The 17,141-nt window shown below is 40.8% G+C and overlaps 1 protein-coding gene across 2 annotated transcripts in view; it reads right to left on the reverse strand.

Annotated features, from left to right (window-relative positions):
- Nucleotides 1–3,901: 3,901 nt before the first annotated feature.
- Nucleotides 3,902–17,141, reverse strand: part of EHHADH (enoyl-CoA hydratase and 3-hydroxyacyl CoA dehydrogenase) — a 67,057-nt gene continuing 53,817 nt past the window's right edge. For both annotated transcript variants that reach the window (XM_054482779.1, XM_063662483.1), the window contains one exon: nt 3,902–6,739. In XM_054482779.1, the coding sequence (XP_054338754.1) occupies nt 5,478–6,739 (1,262 nt within the window). In that variant the 3' untranslated portion in view covers nt 3,902–5,477. The remainder of the gene's footprint in view (nt 6,740–17,141) is intronic.

The following is a 17,141-nucleotide window of genomic DNA, read 5'->3' on the forward strand; positions in this document are numbered from 1 at the left end:
ATGTTTATTTAAAGCCCTATTCTCAGGTTCTTAGTGGGCATCTCCATCTGCCCACAATTATATGTGAAATATATAAAAATTTCTGAGTAATTCAACATCAAGTTGAAAAACACATCAGACTGGAAAAAACATTTAAAAAAAAATTTTTGTCTAATGAGACTAGATTCTTAAAAGTACCTGCGTGGCCGAGCCTGGTGGCTCATGCCTGCAATCCCAGCACTTTGGGAGGCTGAGGCAGGTGGATCACCTGAGGTCAGGAGTTTGAGACCAGCCTGGCCAACATGGTGAAACCCCATCTCTACTAAAAACAGAAAAATTAGCTGGGTGTGGTGGCACATGCCTGTAATCCCAGCTGCTTGGGAGGCTGAGGCAGGAGAATTGCTTGAACCCAGGAGGCAAAGGTTGCAGTGAACCGAGATCACGCCATTATACTCCAGCCTGGGTGACCAGAGTGAAACTCTGTCCCAAAATAAATAAATAAATAAATAAATAAAACTCCTTGAGTATCAGAATTGCCTATAGCACTGAGAAAAAACAAACAAACAAACAAAAAAACAAAGAACCCCAAACCGTACTAATTCTTGGATCCCACTTGCATTCATTCAGATTTTAGGGTCAGTTATGTGTAAAGGCTTAAAAATAACACGAAATTCTCCACGATACGAGTTGATTGCTCTCTCACATAAATGACTGCCGGAGGTAGGGTGGCAATGCTGCTCCATGAGCTCCTTATGGACCCAGGCTCTTTACTGCTCTGCATTCTTTCTCTTCATTCCAGGGCCTGGCCTCTGTCTTCATAGTCTAGTCTAGTGGCTGCAACTCCAGCCATCACATCTGTGTTCCAGGCAGGAAGATGGAGGAAGAGACAAAAATGAAATGGGCAAAGGGTGCACATCATCTTACTGTGAAGGCCAGTTCCCAGAAGCTGCCATGTGACACTCCCTCTGACATCTCATCATCTAGAACTTAGTCACATATCCACAATTTCATATAAGAGAAGCCGACAAATACATTGTGTATTCTGGGCAACTATATGCTTAGCTAACAATTAGGACGTTTATCCCTACCTAAGAAAAGAAACTTTAGGGGACAGCCAACGGTCAATTTACAAATCAACAACACTCTAGGCCTCGGCCAGCTTTGGAAATCCATGTGCATTTAGGATCTGGTTGGAGAAGGTTTTGCCCTAAGCTCATCCTAGGGATATCACACTATGGCTAGAATTAGCAACTGTTTATGTGTCATCTTAGAGAATGTGGAATAGCCCTAAGTACAGTGACAATGTGCACACGAGTGACTGCATTAGCTCTGCTCATGTCATCTTATGAGATGCTTTCAGGCACTCATTCTGCCAGGCTACTTTAAGTTTGGGTGAAAAAGAACAAATAAATATTTCAATTGAAACGTGCAGGGAGACCGGGTGCAGTGCCTCATTCCTGTAATCCGAGCACTTTGGGAGGCTGAGACAGGAGGATCACTTGAGCCCAGAAATCTGAGATTAGCCTGGGCAACACAGTCTCTATAAAAAATAAAAAATAAATTAAATGCCCTGGTATTCTTTGGACAAGAGTTTAAAGTTCTGTTCATCTCTCTCATATTCCTCTTTCTCAGGGTGCTAGGAAAAAAATATTAAAAAGAACAAACAAAATGCAATCATTTTGTCCCATTTTGTCCCAGATTTGGTCCCATTCATGATCCAGTCTAAATAGAGGTTTTCTCAGCCACTTTTGTCAACTATTATTTAGAAAGATAACAGCAATAACCAGAAGAGTTTTTGGCTTAAAACTGCCACACAGTGTCCTGGAAACAAAACTAGGCATTATACAATTCCTGGGGATGTCATTCATATCTTTTCTATGTGGATGACAACCCCTTGGTACACAGAATGAATGGTGTCCGCTGGAGTTGTGCAATGCTGCTGTCCTGCCTGGAAGCAGTGTAACTTGTCTGTTAATCTCAAAATACGTATAAGCTGGTAAGATAAGCAGATGGTACTGACAGTCCCAAGAATAGTCAAGAACTATTCTGTTCTTGCAGAAAGCTGCTTTTAAACATAGTCCAGAGAACTTGATTTAATCTTATCAATGGCTACCAAAAGGGTTCAGATAATCTAGTGAGGCTGCAATATTTCTGATTTCTAGGTATCTGTTTTAAAGACAAATCTAAGACCTTGAAATTCTAGGTTCCTACAGTGCAGTAGAGTGTGATTTGCATAAAGAATTCTGTAACATCATTAATCAGGGGAATTTAGGATTCCTCACTTTATCGCTCTCATGCACACCTGTTCCTGCTGGAAGTAAATAAATAGAGAGCAACTGCAGCTGCATGGTGGCTTTACTGATTTAAGTAGTATCATTAAGAGCATCTTTCAAGCTGGGAGTCTTACAGCTTCAAGGGTGTTTCCAATATATAATTCCCATCAGAGTCAATTATCATTAGAGCATATTTTTAAAAACGAAATCCAGAGTTTTTTTAAACTTTTAAAATTATTAACAAAATCAGCCTTTTAAGCAAGTATATTTTAGGACAGGAGAGGATATCCTGAAAATTTCATCATATTAACTGCTATTATATGTAGGACCCAGCAAATTCGAATTAGTTTGGCTTCATTTGATGTAAAATAAGAAGGAATGAACTCATATTTTCTCCTTCCTGTTTTCTTTCTTTTTTTTTTTTCTTGAGATGGAGTCTTTCTCTGTCACCCAGGCTGGAATGTAGTGGCACGATCTTGGCTCACTGCAACCTCCGCCTCCTGGGTTTAAGGGATTCTCCTGCCTCAGCCTCCCGAGTAGCTGGGACTACAGGCATGCGCCCCACGCCCAGCTAATTTTTGTATTTTTAGTAGAGACGGGGTTTCACCATGTTGGCCAGGATGGTCTCAAACTCCTGACCCCAAGTGATCTGCCCACCTTGGCCTCCCAAAGTGCTGGGATTACAGGCATGAGCCACTGTGCCAGGCTGCTCTTCCCATTTTCTATTGGTCCTTAACCTTTACTGGGTCATGATACATTTTATTTATTTATTTTTTTTGAGACAGAGTCTCACTCTGTTGCCCAGGCTGGAGTACAGTGGCATGATCTCGGCTCACTGCAACCTCTGCCTCCCAGGTTCAAGTGATTCTCCTGCCTCAGCCTCCCAAGTAGCTGGGACTACAGGCACGTGCTACCACACCGGGTTAATTTTGTGTATTTTTAGTAGAGATGGGGTTTCACCGTTTTAGCCAGAATGGTCTCAATCTCCTGACCTCATGATCCACCCACCTTGGCCTCCCAAAGAGCTGGGATTACAGGCGTGAGCCACTGCGCCCTGTCGGGTCATGATACTTTTTAGAATATGATGTGAAATATGGTATCTTTTCCAAGAAATGCACTCAGATACATATACACAAACTTTATCATAACATTTCAGGGGTTATTGACTCATAAAATCTATTCATAGACCCTCTAGTTTCAAAATCTCAATCTAGGCCCAGTGCGGTGGCTCACGCCTGTAATCCCAGCACTTTGGGAGGCCCAGGCGGGTGGATCACCACGTCAGGAGATTGAGATCATCCTGGCTAACATGGTGAAACCCCGTCTCCACTGAAAAATACAAAAAATTAGCCGGGCGTGGTGGTGGGCACCTGTAGTCCCAGCTACTCAGGAGGCTGAGGCAGGAGAATGGCGTGAACCCGGGAGGCAGAGCTTGCAGTGAGCCGAGATAGCGCCACTGCACTCCAGCCTGGGCGACAGAGCAAGACTCCAGTCAGAAAAAACAAAAACAAAAAAAACCCCTCAATCTAGAGGCTACTGTAGGGTGAAAATAAGTGGCAAGAACTCAAAATTAATTCCAGGGTTGAAGAAAAAGTTAGTGGGGTTTTTTTTAACATTAATTTGAAAACAAGTCACTTTGGAGACAAAAATACTACTTTCAGGAATCATTTTTATTGATGTCTTTAATGTCACAAACCAAATTATATAAAATTAAGTAGTATACATTTCAAACATAATAACTGTACTCTGTAAAATTCAAGGCACACTTGGATTTTTGTTGGTTTTTTGTTTGCTTTTTAACAACAGAAAACTTATACTCTATTCATTCAAGATTTTTCCATCAGAACTTTCACCATTTTGTTTGGGTTCACAGGTGAAAATACTGTGAAAGTTCATTTACACCACAATGAAGGATAACATCGGCAGCCCCATTTATTTACTAACAACTTTATTGAGATATAATCCACATACCATATAATTCACCCACTTAAAATATACAATTCAATGCTTTTTAATATACTGTTATGTGACCATTGCCACAATAAGTTTAGACCATTTTCATGAACCATAAAGAAATCCTGTACCCATTAGATGAATCCTGTACTCTCCATTCATCACCCCCAATTCTAGCCTTAGGCAACCACTAATGTATGGAAAGTATTTTTTGTAGAGACAGGGTTTTGCTGTGTTGCCCAGGCTGGTCTCAAATTTCTGGCCTCAAAGTCCTCCTGCCTCAGCCTCCCAAAGTGCTGGGATTACAGGTGTGAGCCACTGTGCCTGGCCGTTTATTTCTTTCTATGGCTGAATGATAGTCCATTGTATGGATATACCAGATTTGGTTTATCTATTCATTAGTTAATAGACATTTGCGTTGTATCCAGCTTTTGGCCATTATGAATAATTCTGCTATAAATATTTGTGTACAAGTTTTTGTATTGACCAGCCCCTTAATTTTTAACTACACAAGGCAAAAAGTAAAAAGAGAAGAACTCTTACAAAAAAATCATACAAAATATGTTTTGCAACAATTTTAGATTTTTCAAGATTCAACCATTTCCATATGTAACATCACAGAGGCTTGTCATGACAGGGAAACTGGTGTCATTACTCTATCACAGAAATGGGAAATCCTGGAAGGTTAGATGTTCTCTAAGACCCTTCTTACACTAAGTTAATGACTTACTACTTTCTATTATTTCTCCATAAACAGAAGAGGAAAGGCTTGCCACACTAACCTGAGTTCCCTGTGCTGGTTTGAAGTACTCAGTTCCCTTACCAATTTCCAACTGTGTTTTTCCTACAACTTTAATGTTTGTTGAGTATATGTATGATTCATAAGATTTCTGATGAATACTATGTGTGTGACATCGAAAGGAGTCAAAATGAATGTATGACTTAGCTGTATTTATCATTTATTAATTGATGACACATTTATCCAATGATCAAAGCATTTGAGAATCTCAACTTATGCCTGAGCCTCTTTCATCAGCTATTATGGTATTACATTCACACAAGTTCATGCATTGAATTTATCTGATAAGGACAGATTCAGAAGCACATTCCTAAAGATTTGACCATTAGAGTCATCACACAGAAGATTCTACTGATTATTTCTTTTGCTTTGTATTTCAGAACAATCTTACTTTGGATTTTTGATTTAATTTCACTGAAATTCAGTCAGCATTACCTGATGCTAGCATGTGAGGCATAATCTGGAAGGCTGAATCACAATTTACTGCTAGGGGAGCCTGCCAAGCTTTGCCATTCTTTCAGGGGAGGGTTTCCCTGAGAAGCCAGTTTTTTTAGATAGTCACTGGGCTCCAGTTGGGGAATATCAGGGTTCTGCCTGTAATATTTCTGCAACTTCTCTAGAACTGTGGGCAACCCAACTGTGGAAGCATAGAACATGGGCCCACCCTTGTGCCTTGGCCATCCATATCCATGTAAATAGACAACATCAATGTGCTCTGGGCTAGCAGCTATCCCTTCTCCCAAGATACGGAATGCTTCATTGATAAGTGAATATAAGCAGCGCTCGAGGATCTCATCCTGGCTAATGGTACGTGGTTCAATGTGATGGGTTTCTCTATACTGTGATAGGAATTTGGAAAGCCAGGGATCGGGTTTGTGAATCCTACCCAATGGCTTGTCATATTGATACCAACCCTTACCTGTCTTCTGGCCAAATCGTCCTAATTCACAGAGCACATCAGGAATTGGGCAGTATCTCCTATTACCCCTTTTTCGGGCAGGAGTTCCTGGAGGCAATGTAGGTCCAGTAAGACCTTGCCCCTTTCTAGATTTCCAGCCCACATCCAACCCAGCAAGATCAGAAACTCTAAAAGGTCCCATTTTAAAACCAAACTCTTCTAGCACCTGATCTACCTCCTCTGGTTTGCTGCCTTCTTCTAACAAGAAATATGCCTGATTGTAATAAGGATTCAACATTCGATTCCCCACAAATCCAAAACAGTTGCCTACAACGACTCCAATCTTTTTAATCTTTTTTGATAAGTTCATAACAGTGGCAATGGTAGTGGGGGAAGAGTATTGGCTGGGAATAACCTCTAACAACTTCATGACATGAGCTGGCGAAAAGAAGTGGGTGCCAATGACCAAGTGAGGACGATCAGTGGAAGAAGCAATCTCATCAACATCCAGGGCTGAAGTATTAGTGCACAAAAATGCTTCTGGTTTGCAGACAGCTGAGAGTTCAGCAAAGACCTGCTTCTTCAGGCTCATTTCCTCAAATACTGCTTCAATGACTAAATCTACACCACCAAGCTCCTTCATAGATGAAGTTAACCTGGGTTTTGGTCCTGACCAAGGGTGGCCGCTCTGTTGCATTTTGGAGGCTTCTTTTTCCAAGACAGAGGTTATCATCTTGTTTGCAGTTGCTAGCTGGTTTTTGTCCGAGTCTACAGCAATCACAGGAATCCTGACCCTTGCAAAAGAAATGACAATGCCTCGGCCCATTGTTCCTAAGCCTGCAGATAAAAATCAAAGGAGAAAAAGAATGATTCAGTGGTATTAGGAACTGATAAATTATTCACTGGATGGAAGGTTTATGTGAAAATGTGGCATTTAAAGAGATTGATTCAAGAAACACAAATGGATTGAGTACTAGTTAAGACTCTGCACTCTGCTACGTGTTTCAGAGGATATAAAAATTAGTCGGATTCACACACACAAATAGAAGCTACACAAACTAATAAATGAGTCCAGCAGGATTGTAGGTACACAATTGATATACAAAAATCAAGCATATTTCTATATATTAGAAATAAACAATCTGAATATAAAATTAAAAGAAACAATTCTACTTACAATAGCATCAAAAAGAATAATACACAGGAAGAAATTTAACAAAGAATAGGAGGATTTGTACACGAAAAACTACAAAACATTGTTAATAGAAATTAAATAAGACCAAATAAATGGAAAAACATTAAATGTTTTTGTATCAGACAACTTAATATTGTTAAGGTGGCAATACTACCCAAATTGATGTGAAGAACCAACACAATTTCTATAAAAATCCCAGATGGTTTTTTGCAGAATCAATAAGCTGATCCTAAAATTCACATAGAAATGCAAGAAACCCAGAAGAGCCAAAACAATACTGAAAAAGAACAAAGTTGGAGGATTCACTCTTCCCAATTTCAAATTGTATGACAAAACTATTCAAGGTTGGGTGAGGTGGCTCGTGCCTGTAATCCCAGCACTTTGGGAGGCCAAGGTGAGAGGATCACTTGCAACCAGGAGTTTGAGAACAGCCCGGGCAACATAGTGAGACTCCAACTCTATAAAAAATTAAAAATTAGCCAGTCGGCCAGGTGTGGTGGATCACACCTGTAATCCCAGCACTTTGGGAGGCTGAGGTGGGTGGATCACCTGAGGTCAGGATTTCGAGACCAACATGGAGAAACCCCGTCCCTACTAAAAATGCAAAATCAGCTGGGTGTGGTGGTGCATGCCTGTAATCCCCACTACTTGGGAGGCTGAGGCAGGAGAATCACTTGAACCCAGGAGGCAGAGGTTGCAGTGAGCCAAGATCGCACCATTGCACTCCAGCCTGGGCAACAAGAGTGAAACTCCATCTCAACAACAACAACAACAACAACAAATTAGCCAGGCATGATGGTGCATGCCTATAGTCACAGCTATTTGGGAAGCTGAAGCAGGAGGATATCTTGAGTCCAGGAGTTTGAGGATTGCAGTGAGCTATGATCACACTACTGCACTCCAGTCTATGTGACAGAGTGAGACCCTGTCTCAAAAAAAAAAAAAAAAAAAAAAAAAAAAAAGCCTACAGTATTTAAGACAGTGTAAGACAGAGTGGTCATAGCAAAAGGATAGACATATAGATTAGCAGAATAGAGCTGATAGCCAAAAGTAAACCCACACAATTATGGCCAATTGATTTTTAACAAGAGTGCCAAGAACATTCAATGGAGAAAGTATAGTCTTTTCAACAAATGATGCTGGGACAACTGGATATCCACATGCAAAAGAATGAAGTTGGACCCTTACCTCACACCATATACAAAACTAACTCAAAATGGATCATAGGCCTAAATGTAAGAGCTAAAACTATAAAATTCTTAGAAGCAGATCTTAGGAGTAAGTCTGATGGATGGATACATCTTTGTGATCTTGAATTAGGCAATGGTTTCTAAGACATGACACCCAAAGCACAAGCAACACATGGGTAATAATCACATGAAAAAATGTTCAACATCAATAGTCATTAAGAGAATGCAAATAAAAACCACAGTGAGATAATGCTTCAAACCCACTAGGATTGCAATAATGAAAAAGACAGACAGTAACAAATTTTGGTGAGGATTTGGGGAAACTAGAACTCTGATACATTGCTGCAAATTTTTTAAGTGGTACAGTTGCTGTAAAAAACAGTTTAGCAGTTACTCAAAATGTTAAACATGGAGTTATTTTATGATCCAGCAATTCCACTGATATCTAAATCTCCAAGAGAACTGAAAATATATGTCCACATAAAGCTTGTACATGAATGTTCGTTAGCAGCAGTATTCAAAACAGCCAAATGCAGCCATAAAAAAGAATAAAATCACACACTTGCAACAACATAGATGCAGCTGGAGGCCATTATCCTAAGCAAATTAACACAGAAACAGAAAACCAAATACTGCATGCTCTCACTTATAAGTGTGAGCTGAACACTGGGTACACATGGCCCCAAAGATGGGAACAATAAACACTGGGGATTCCAAAAGGCGGAATGACGGAAGATGGAAGGGTTGAAAACCTACCTATCGGGTACTATGTTCACTACTTGAGTGAACATTAGAAGCCCAAACCTTGGCATCATGCAATATATACACCCATGTAACAAACCTGCACATGTACCCCCGAATCTAAAATAAAATTAAAAAAAATAATTTCAGAAACCCTGAGCTAAGGCTGGATCCAGAAAATTGTGTATATTACCTGTACAGAGAATGTATACATAACTTTCTTATCTCCTCCTCAAGAGAAATAGATCAGTGGCTATCAGTACTTGTTAATTAAACTAGGGGGCATTATATCTTCAACAGAATCAACTGTCTTCCACAGAAATGGAATATTCCAAAATCTGAGATACAATGAGACATTTTAAAATGAAAACTATTAATTTAGTGTAGTTCTCCTGCTTTGTGATTTTCCTGTATCAATGTCACTTGGCATTTTTTAAAGCTTTAAAATATTTTCCTGTAATTTTTGCATTTATACAATAAAAATAAATTTCATTTTCTCACATTAAAAAATTAGCCAAAAAATAGAAGCAGTTTGAACATCCATCAGCTGGTGAATAGATACACAAAATGGAGAATATTATTCAGCCATAAAAAGGAATAAAATACAAGGCAGGCAGATCACCTGAGGTCAGGAGTTCAAGACCAGCCTGACCAACATGATGAAGCCCCATCTCTACTAAAAATACAAAAATTAGCTGGACGTGGTGGTGCACACCTGTAATCCCAGCTACTTGGGAGGCTGAGGCAGGAGAATCGTTTGAACCTGAGAGCTGGAGGTTGCAGTGATCCAAAATCACGCCATTGCACTCTAGCCTGGGCAACAAGAGCAAAATTCTGTCTCAAAAAAAAAAGAAAAAAAAAGAATAAAATAATGATACATACTATAACATGAATGAATCTTGAAAGCATTATGCTAAGTTAAAGAAGCCAGGGCCGGACGCGGTGGCTCATGCCTGTAATCCCAGCACTTTGGGAGGCCAAGGTGCAAGGATCATTTGAGCTTGGGAGTTCAAGACCATCCTGGCCAACACGGCAAAACCCTGTTTCTACCAGAAATGCAAAAAATTAGCCAGGCGTGGTGGCATGTGCCTATGGTCCCAGCTCCTCAGGAGGCTGAGCTGGGAGGATTGCTTGGGCTCAGGAGGCAGTGGTTGCAATGAGTCGAGATTGTGCCACTGCACTCCAGCCTGGGTGACAGAGTGAGACTCCATCTTGAAGAAAAAAAAAAAAAAGCCAGACACAAAAGGCTACATATTGTATAGTTCCATTTATATGAAATGTCCAGAATAGGCAAATCCATAGAGACAGAAAGTAGATTCATGGCTGCCAAGGGCTGGAGGGAAGGGTGATGGAGAGTGACTATTGATGGGTAGAGGATTTCTTTGGGGAGTGATGAGAATGTTCTAAAATTGATGTGACAATGGTTGCATAAACTCTGTCAGTATCTAACAACCATTGAATTGTATTCTTTTTTGGTGATACTTTTACTACGCATTTTCTTATTTTTAAAAATTGTGGCAAAATACACATATGATTTACCATCATAACCATTTTTAAGTGCATAGTTCAGTGGCATTAAATACATTCACAATGTGTGCGACCATCATCAGAACTCTTCCAAATTGCAAAGCTGAAACTCTATACCTACTAAATGATAACTCACCATTTTCCCTCTCCCCAACCCTGGCCAACCATTCTATTTTCTGTATCTGTGCATTTGACTACTCCAGGTACCTCATATAAGTGGAATTATGCAGTATTTGATGTTTTATGATTGGCTTATTTCACTTAGCAGTATGTCCTCATGGTTCACCCATGTTGTAACATCTGTCAGAATTTTCTTCCTGTTTAAGGCTGAATAATATTCCATTGTATGCATATATCAAATTTTATTTACCCATTCATCCTTCAATGGATACTTGGGCTGCTTGTACTGTTGGGCTATTGTGAATAATGCTGTTATGAACATGAGTGTATAAATATCTATTTGAGTCCCTGCTTCCAATTCTTTTTTTGTTTGTTTGTTTGAGATGGAGTCTTTCTCTGTCACCCAGGCTGGAGTGCAGTGGCATGATCTCGGATTACTGCAACCTCCGCCTCCTGGGTTCAAGCGATTCTCCTGCCTCAGCCTCCCAAGTAGCAGAGATTACAGGTGTGCACCACCACGTCCAGCTAATTTTTGTATTTTTAGTAGAGATGGGGTTTCACCATGTTGGTCAGGCTGGTCTCGAATTCCTGACCTCAAGTGATCCACCTGCCTTGGCCTCTCAAAGTGCTGGGATTACAGGCATGAGCCACTGTGCCTGGCCCCTGCTTTCAATTCTTTGGGGTAAATATCCAGAAGTGGAATTGCTGGATTATATGGCAATTTTTACCTGTTTGACGAACTGTCATGCTGTTGTCCATAGCAGCTGTACCATTTTATTATTTATTTATTTGTTTATTTTTTGAGATGGAGTCTTGCTCTGTCACCCAGACTGGAGTGCAGTGGTGTGATCTCAGCTCACTGCAACTTCCACCTCCCGAGTTCAAGTGATTCTCGTGCCTCAGCCTCTGGAGTAGCTGGGATTACAGGCACCTGCCACCATGCCTGGCTAATTTTTTTGTATTTTTAGTAGAGACAGGGTTTCATCATGTTGGCCAGGTTGGTCTTGAACTCCTGACCTCAGGTGATCCACCCACCTCGGCCCCACAAAGTGCTGAGATTACAGGCGTGAGCCACTGTGCTCAGCTGCAGCTGTACCATTTTACATTGAATCGCTTTAAAAGGGTGAATTTTGGCCAGGCACAGTGGCTCATGCCTGTAATCCCAGCACTTTGAGAAGCAGAGGCAGGTGGATCACTTGAGGCCAGGAGTTTGAGACCAGCCTGGCCAACATGGCGAAACCCCATCTCTACTAAAAGTACAAAAATTAGCCGGGCATAGTGGCACATGCCTATAGTCCCAGCTACTCAGGAGGCTGAGACACAAAGAATCACTTGAAACTGGAAGGTGGAGGTTGCAGTGAGCTGAGATTGTGCCACTGCACTCCAGCCTGGGCAACACAGAAAGGCTCTGTCTTCAAAAAAATTAAAAAAAGATACATGCATAAATAAAAGGGTGAATTTTATATGTGAGTTACATTTCAATTAAACTGTTATTAAAAAAAAACATGAAGAGCATCAACCTTCAGGGAGCTTCTGATCTAGCAGTGGAAAGAGGAGTTCACAATGTCCATTCCATATGGTAAAGTAAAGGATGTGAAAAGTTCAAATTTCTTTGACTCAAAGGGAAAAAATTACATTCAGTTGGATGAATCAAAAAAAGCTTCAAGACAAAGACATTTGAAATGGACCTTAAAGGAAGATTAGACTGTAATAGGTAAAACTGAGGAAGTTGAACCATCCAGGTCGAGGAAGGGAAAAACATAGGAAGAAATATTTTAAGCAAAGGCAAGAAAAAAATGGAAAATGAAGAAAAATTATTTGATGAAAAATGTTATTGTTTGCTCCCAACACCAATTCATTTTCCTCCCCGCACACAGAAGACTGTACTTTCTAGATCCCTTGCATCCTGTTAGGGCCTGTGAGTAACTGTGGTCAATGAAATGTGATGGTGGTGATTGGGGGCAATGTGGGTTCTTGGATTGGCTCCTAAAATCTCCCACAAGATCCTCCATTGCCACCCGGATGTAGAGAATGCAGAAAACGACTCTGAGGCTTTGAAGGAGGCGTAAAGTAGGTGGTGGGGTAAACTGTGGCCTGTAGGTCAAACCCCGCCCACTGCCGATTTTTGCACTGCCTGCAGGCAAAAACATGTTTTTACATTTTTAAATAAAAAATTTAAAAAGTACCATTTTGTGGCACATGAAAAATTATATCATATTCAAAATTCAGTGTCCATAAATAAAATTTTATTGGAACACAAGGCTAATTTGTTTCCATATTGTCTATGGCTGGGTTTTTATTTTGTTTAGTATTTTGTTTGTTTTTAGAGATATGGTCTTGCTCTGTCGCCCAGGATGGAGTACGGTGGTGGCATCGTGGCTTTCTGCAGCCTGTATGTCCTGGGCTCAAGTGATCTTGCCGCCTCGGCCTCCCTACTGGCTGCAATTGAGGCATGTGCCACCATGCCCGGCTCTATGGCTGTTTTTGTGCACAATGGTAGACTTCAGTAGTTGCAACAGAGACTGTATGGCCCACAAAGCTTAATATATTTACCATCTGGAACTTTACAGAAAAAGTTTGCTGACCCTTATCATGGAGAACGGCAGAGCCACTAGTGGGAAAAAACCCTGGTCCTAGAATGACCTTATGGAGTAAGCATTAAATAAACACTTATTATGTTAAGCTACTGAGATTGCTGGGTTACCTGTTACAGCAGCAGATGATCTGTTGCCTAACCAGCCCACTGTGGATAAAAACAGCTTTGTGAAAGCCACCTATGTATTACTCCTCTATACGGTGTATTTACTAGCATGGAGGATTGGTTTTGAAGATAGGATGTATCAGTCATCAGAAATCACTGATTTAGTCTCTCTAGAACATATTTATTTAATTTTCCAAGTGTATTAAATTACTCAATACTATATAATAAATATATTAAATTATTAAGAACACAGTTTTCCAAATTTATTAACCCCCTGCACTTCTCCCAAGAACAAGAAGGCTGAATAGCTCTCACTTCTATAGCAACTTGTATCCTAAACTTTAGCTTTGATAAACCTTTTCTACATTAAAAGGTAGAATGTGGGGTTTGAAACTCTGGCCTCCTAGCTATTGGTTTCAAGCTTCATATAGTTCTCTAATTTTGCCTCACAGACGCATATAGTCAGGGGCAAGGAGTCCTGCTCCCCTGTCAAATTACTGCTTTTGACTGCCATAGAATAGAATTTGATCAGCAACCTCTTCTACTCAGAGAAGTAAATACCAAATAAGGATGTTTTAAATACCAGTTTTGCAGTTTCTGATCAACTACATTCCCCTGTCCAGACAGGCCTGGGAGCCTGGGTGTGGTGTGAGAACGTGAACTTGCAGGGTTACTAATCGGAACTGCGTCTCCTGCGGGGCTGAGAAGCCTGGGCCCGGGCTCATGGAAACAAGCCAAAAATTGAGATCATCAGGGTTAGGATTTTGCGGGGAGCACAGTGGAAGGGCAATGAATCATGGAGTTTGGAGACTTTGGCCCGAGAGTGGCTGAAATGATAACTCTTAAAATTAAAGCTGAATAGAGAAGAAAATAAACATAAGGGGAGCTGATCAAGTAATGGATGTAGTTGAAATAACCCATTAAGAAAGATACAAGGAAAGATATGAGGTGGTGGTGGTGAAGAGAGGGGTTTCAGATTTTGGAAGTGGAGAAATATTCAGGGTAACGACAACTGTGGAGAAGCTTCTGTGGAGAAGCAACGAGTGTGGAATGTGGAAGTGAGGTGAGGTGAATGTCCCTGAGTCTGAGGAAGCAAAAAACCCAGAAGCTGCAAGGAGGGAATGATTGTCCATAGAGACGATGAGGACAACCAGGATGGCAGCAGGGATTTGGGTAACTGTGAGCCAGGTACTGAAGTGTTCAGCAAATGGAAGGGAGTCATGACAGTAATGAAAAGGGATAGAACGACAAGACCACAGTGCAGGACCACAAAAGACAGTGTCCCGTAAAGCACAATGGTCTGAGAAGTGACCCAGAGGCCCATGGAGTGTGGGAGAAGCGGCAGCATTCCCTGGAGAGGGCAGCAGACGCAGGTCCTCAGGGTAAGCCAGGTTTCAGTCAGGAGGCAGAGGAGGGTCATGGAGTCTGTCAGAGGACATGAGGGAGCAGCGGAAGGCTGCATCGCGAAGATGAAATGCAGGGCAGTGTGGCAATACACATGAAGAAGGCAGAAACATCCAGATCTTCTTACTTGATTTCTATCTACGTGTGTTTTACATATTTAGTACGCCCTTTCCAATATTTTTCAAAACAATGTGGATATCGTTTTAAAAAAATACTTCAAACTTTTAAACATTATATGCCAGAAACAAACCTGAAGGCTTTTAAAGAAAGGTTCACAACAACAAAATCGGGAAATCCTCTCAAACAATGGTTGACAAACACAATACTGACACACTTACCAGCTTGCTATTATTTGCATTAATTATTCTTGACTTGAAGGAATTGAAGGAGAAAGAGGTAAGTGCACAACAAGTAGAAATAAATATTGGTATTGCTGAAATATTTAATAGTACAAAAAGAGGAACAATCATAGTTCTTTGTCACTCTACTTATCCATCTTCTTAAAAAATCACAAGTGAGGCCGGGCGCAAAGGCTCACGCCTGTAATTCCAGCACTCTGAGAGGCCAAGGTGGGCGGATCACCTGAGGTCGGAGGTTCAAGACCAGCCTGGACAACATAGTGAAACCCCGTCTCTATTAAAAATACAAAAATCAGCCAGGCTTGGTGGCGCAGCACCTGTAGTCCCAGCTACTTGGGAGGCTGAAGCACGAGAATTGCCGGAACCTGGGAGGCGGAGGTTGCGGTGAGCTGAGATTGCGCCACTGCACTCCAGCCTGGGTGACAGAGTGAAACTCCATCTCAAAAAAAAAAAAAAAAAAAAATCCCAAGTGAATCAAACGTAGACCTCAACAGAGTCAGAGCTGAAAGGAGCACAATGTATTTACATTAGAGACAGATTCTTTGATACCAAAGTTGAATTGAGAGAACAAACAGACTGAGAAAATGTGGAGTGAGATCTTTGCCTCCAAGTTGGGTTGGTGCTACAGCAGGGGTCCCCAACCTCTGCCTGTGGACCGGTACCAGTCCGTGACCTGTTAGCACAGCAGGAGGTGAGCAACAGGCTAGGGAGCATTTCAGCCTTGACCTCCACCTCCTGTCAGATCAGTGGTGGTATTAGATTCTCATAGGAGCGCGAACCCTATTGTGAACTGCGCATGTGAGGGATCTAGGTTGCATGCTCCTTCTGAGAATTTAATGCCTGATGATCTGAGGTAGAACAGTTTCATCCCAAAACCATCATCCCCCAATCCATGAAAAAATTGTATTCCATGAAACTGGTCCCTGGTGCCAAAAGGTTGGAGACCACTGTGCTGGACAGCTAGGCAAGGGTTAAGAAAGTTGATGCTTTTACACAAAAAGGCAAATATCATATGTTCTCACTCATATGTGGGAGCTTAAAATGTAGATCTCATAATGATACAGAGTAGATTGGTGGTTGCCAAAGGCCAGGAAGGGGAGGGGGGGAAAGGGAGATGAAGGGGAAAAAAAGGATATAAATGTATTTATTACTACTGAACTGTATACTTACAAATCGTAAAGATGGTTAAAAAAAAGAAAAAAGAAAGAAAAATCAGAATAAGGGCTACAGACTAAATAATAGTTCTTTATCTATATTAATTGCCCTGTTTTTTAAAATAAATTATACCGTGGTCATGTATGAGAATATTAATTTTAGGAAATACACATAAGTCTGTAACTTTTTCTTAGAGTTCAGAAAAGAGAGAGGGAAATAAAACAAATACAGTAAAACGTTAACATTTGGAGGATCTGGATAAAAAGTATATGAGAATTTTTTGTACTATTGTAACTTTCCTGCATGTCTTTAATTATGATTTTAAAAACTTAAATATAAAAAAAAAGAAAAGAAAGAAAGTTGATGCTTTTAGTAAACTATGGACCCTCTCCCCAGAAGATTGTACCTAAGCTGGTGCAAAGAATGTTTCACTTACTATCTCGAGGAATTTAAAATCCACCAAAGACCATTCTTGAGCCAAGACTAAGAGCAAGCGAAGCTTAGGAAAGTGGCCCAGAGAAGCCAATCAGGGAGCTAGCGTCTGAGGAAAGAAGATATTTTGTTTGGGAAAATTCCAGAGGAAAAAAAGTAGGGAAGCCATGGTTTCAGGGTTAAGATGGATTTGAGGATAGTGGTTTTGAACAGGAGAAGTGAATGGATCAGGGGCCGGAAAGACAAGAGACTTGATTACAAATACCTATGAGAGTGACAGGCCACACCTTGAAATGTGGTACAAATCATCATCATCAGGAAATCCAGGAATGAGAGATTCATACAGGGAAGAGGTAACATAGAATAAAAAATGCCAGGCCAGGAATGGTGGCTCACACCTGTAATCTCAGAAATT

This window comes from Pongo pygmaeus, chromosome 2, assembly GCF_028885625.2.
Source record: "Pongo pygmaeus isolate AG05252 chromosome 2, NHGRI_mPonPyg2-v2.0_pri, whole genome shotgun sequence".
In the NCBI taxonomy this organism is placed as follows: domain Eukaryota; kingdom Metazoa; phylum Chordata; class Mammalia; order Primates; family Hominidae; genus Pongo; species Pongo pygmaeus.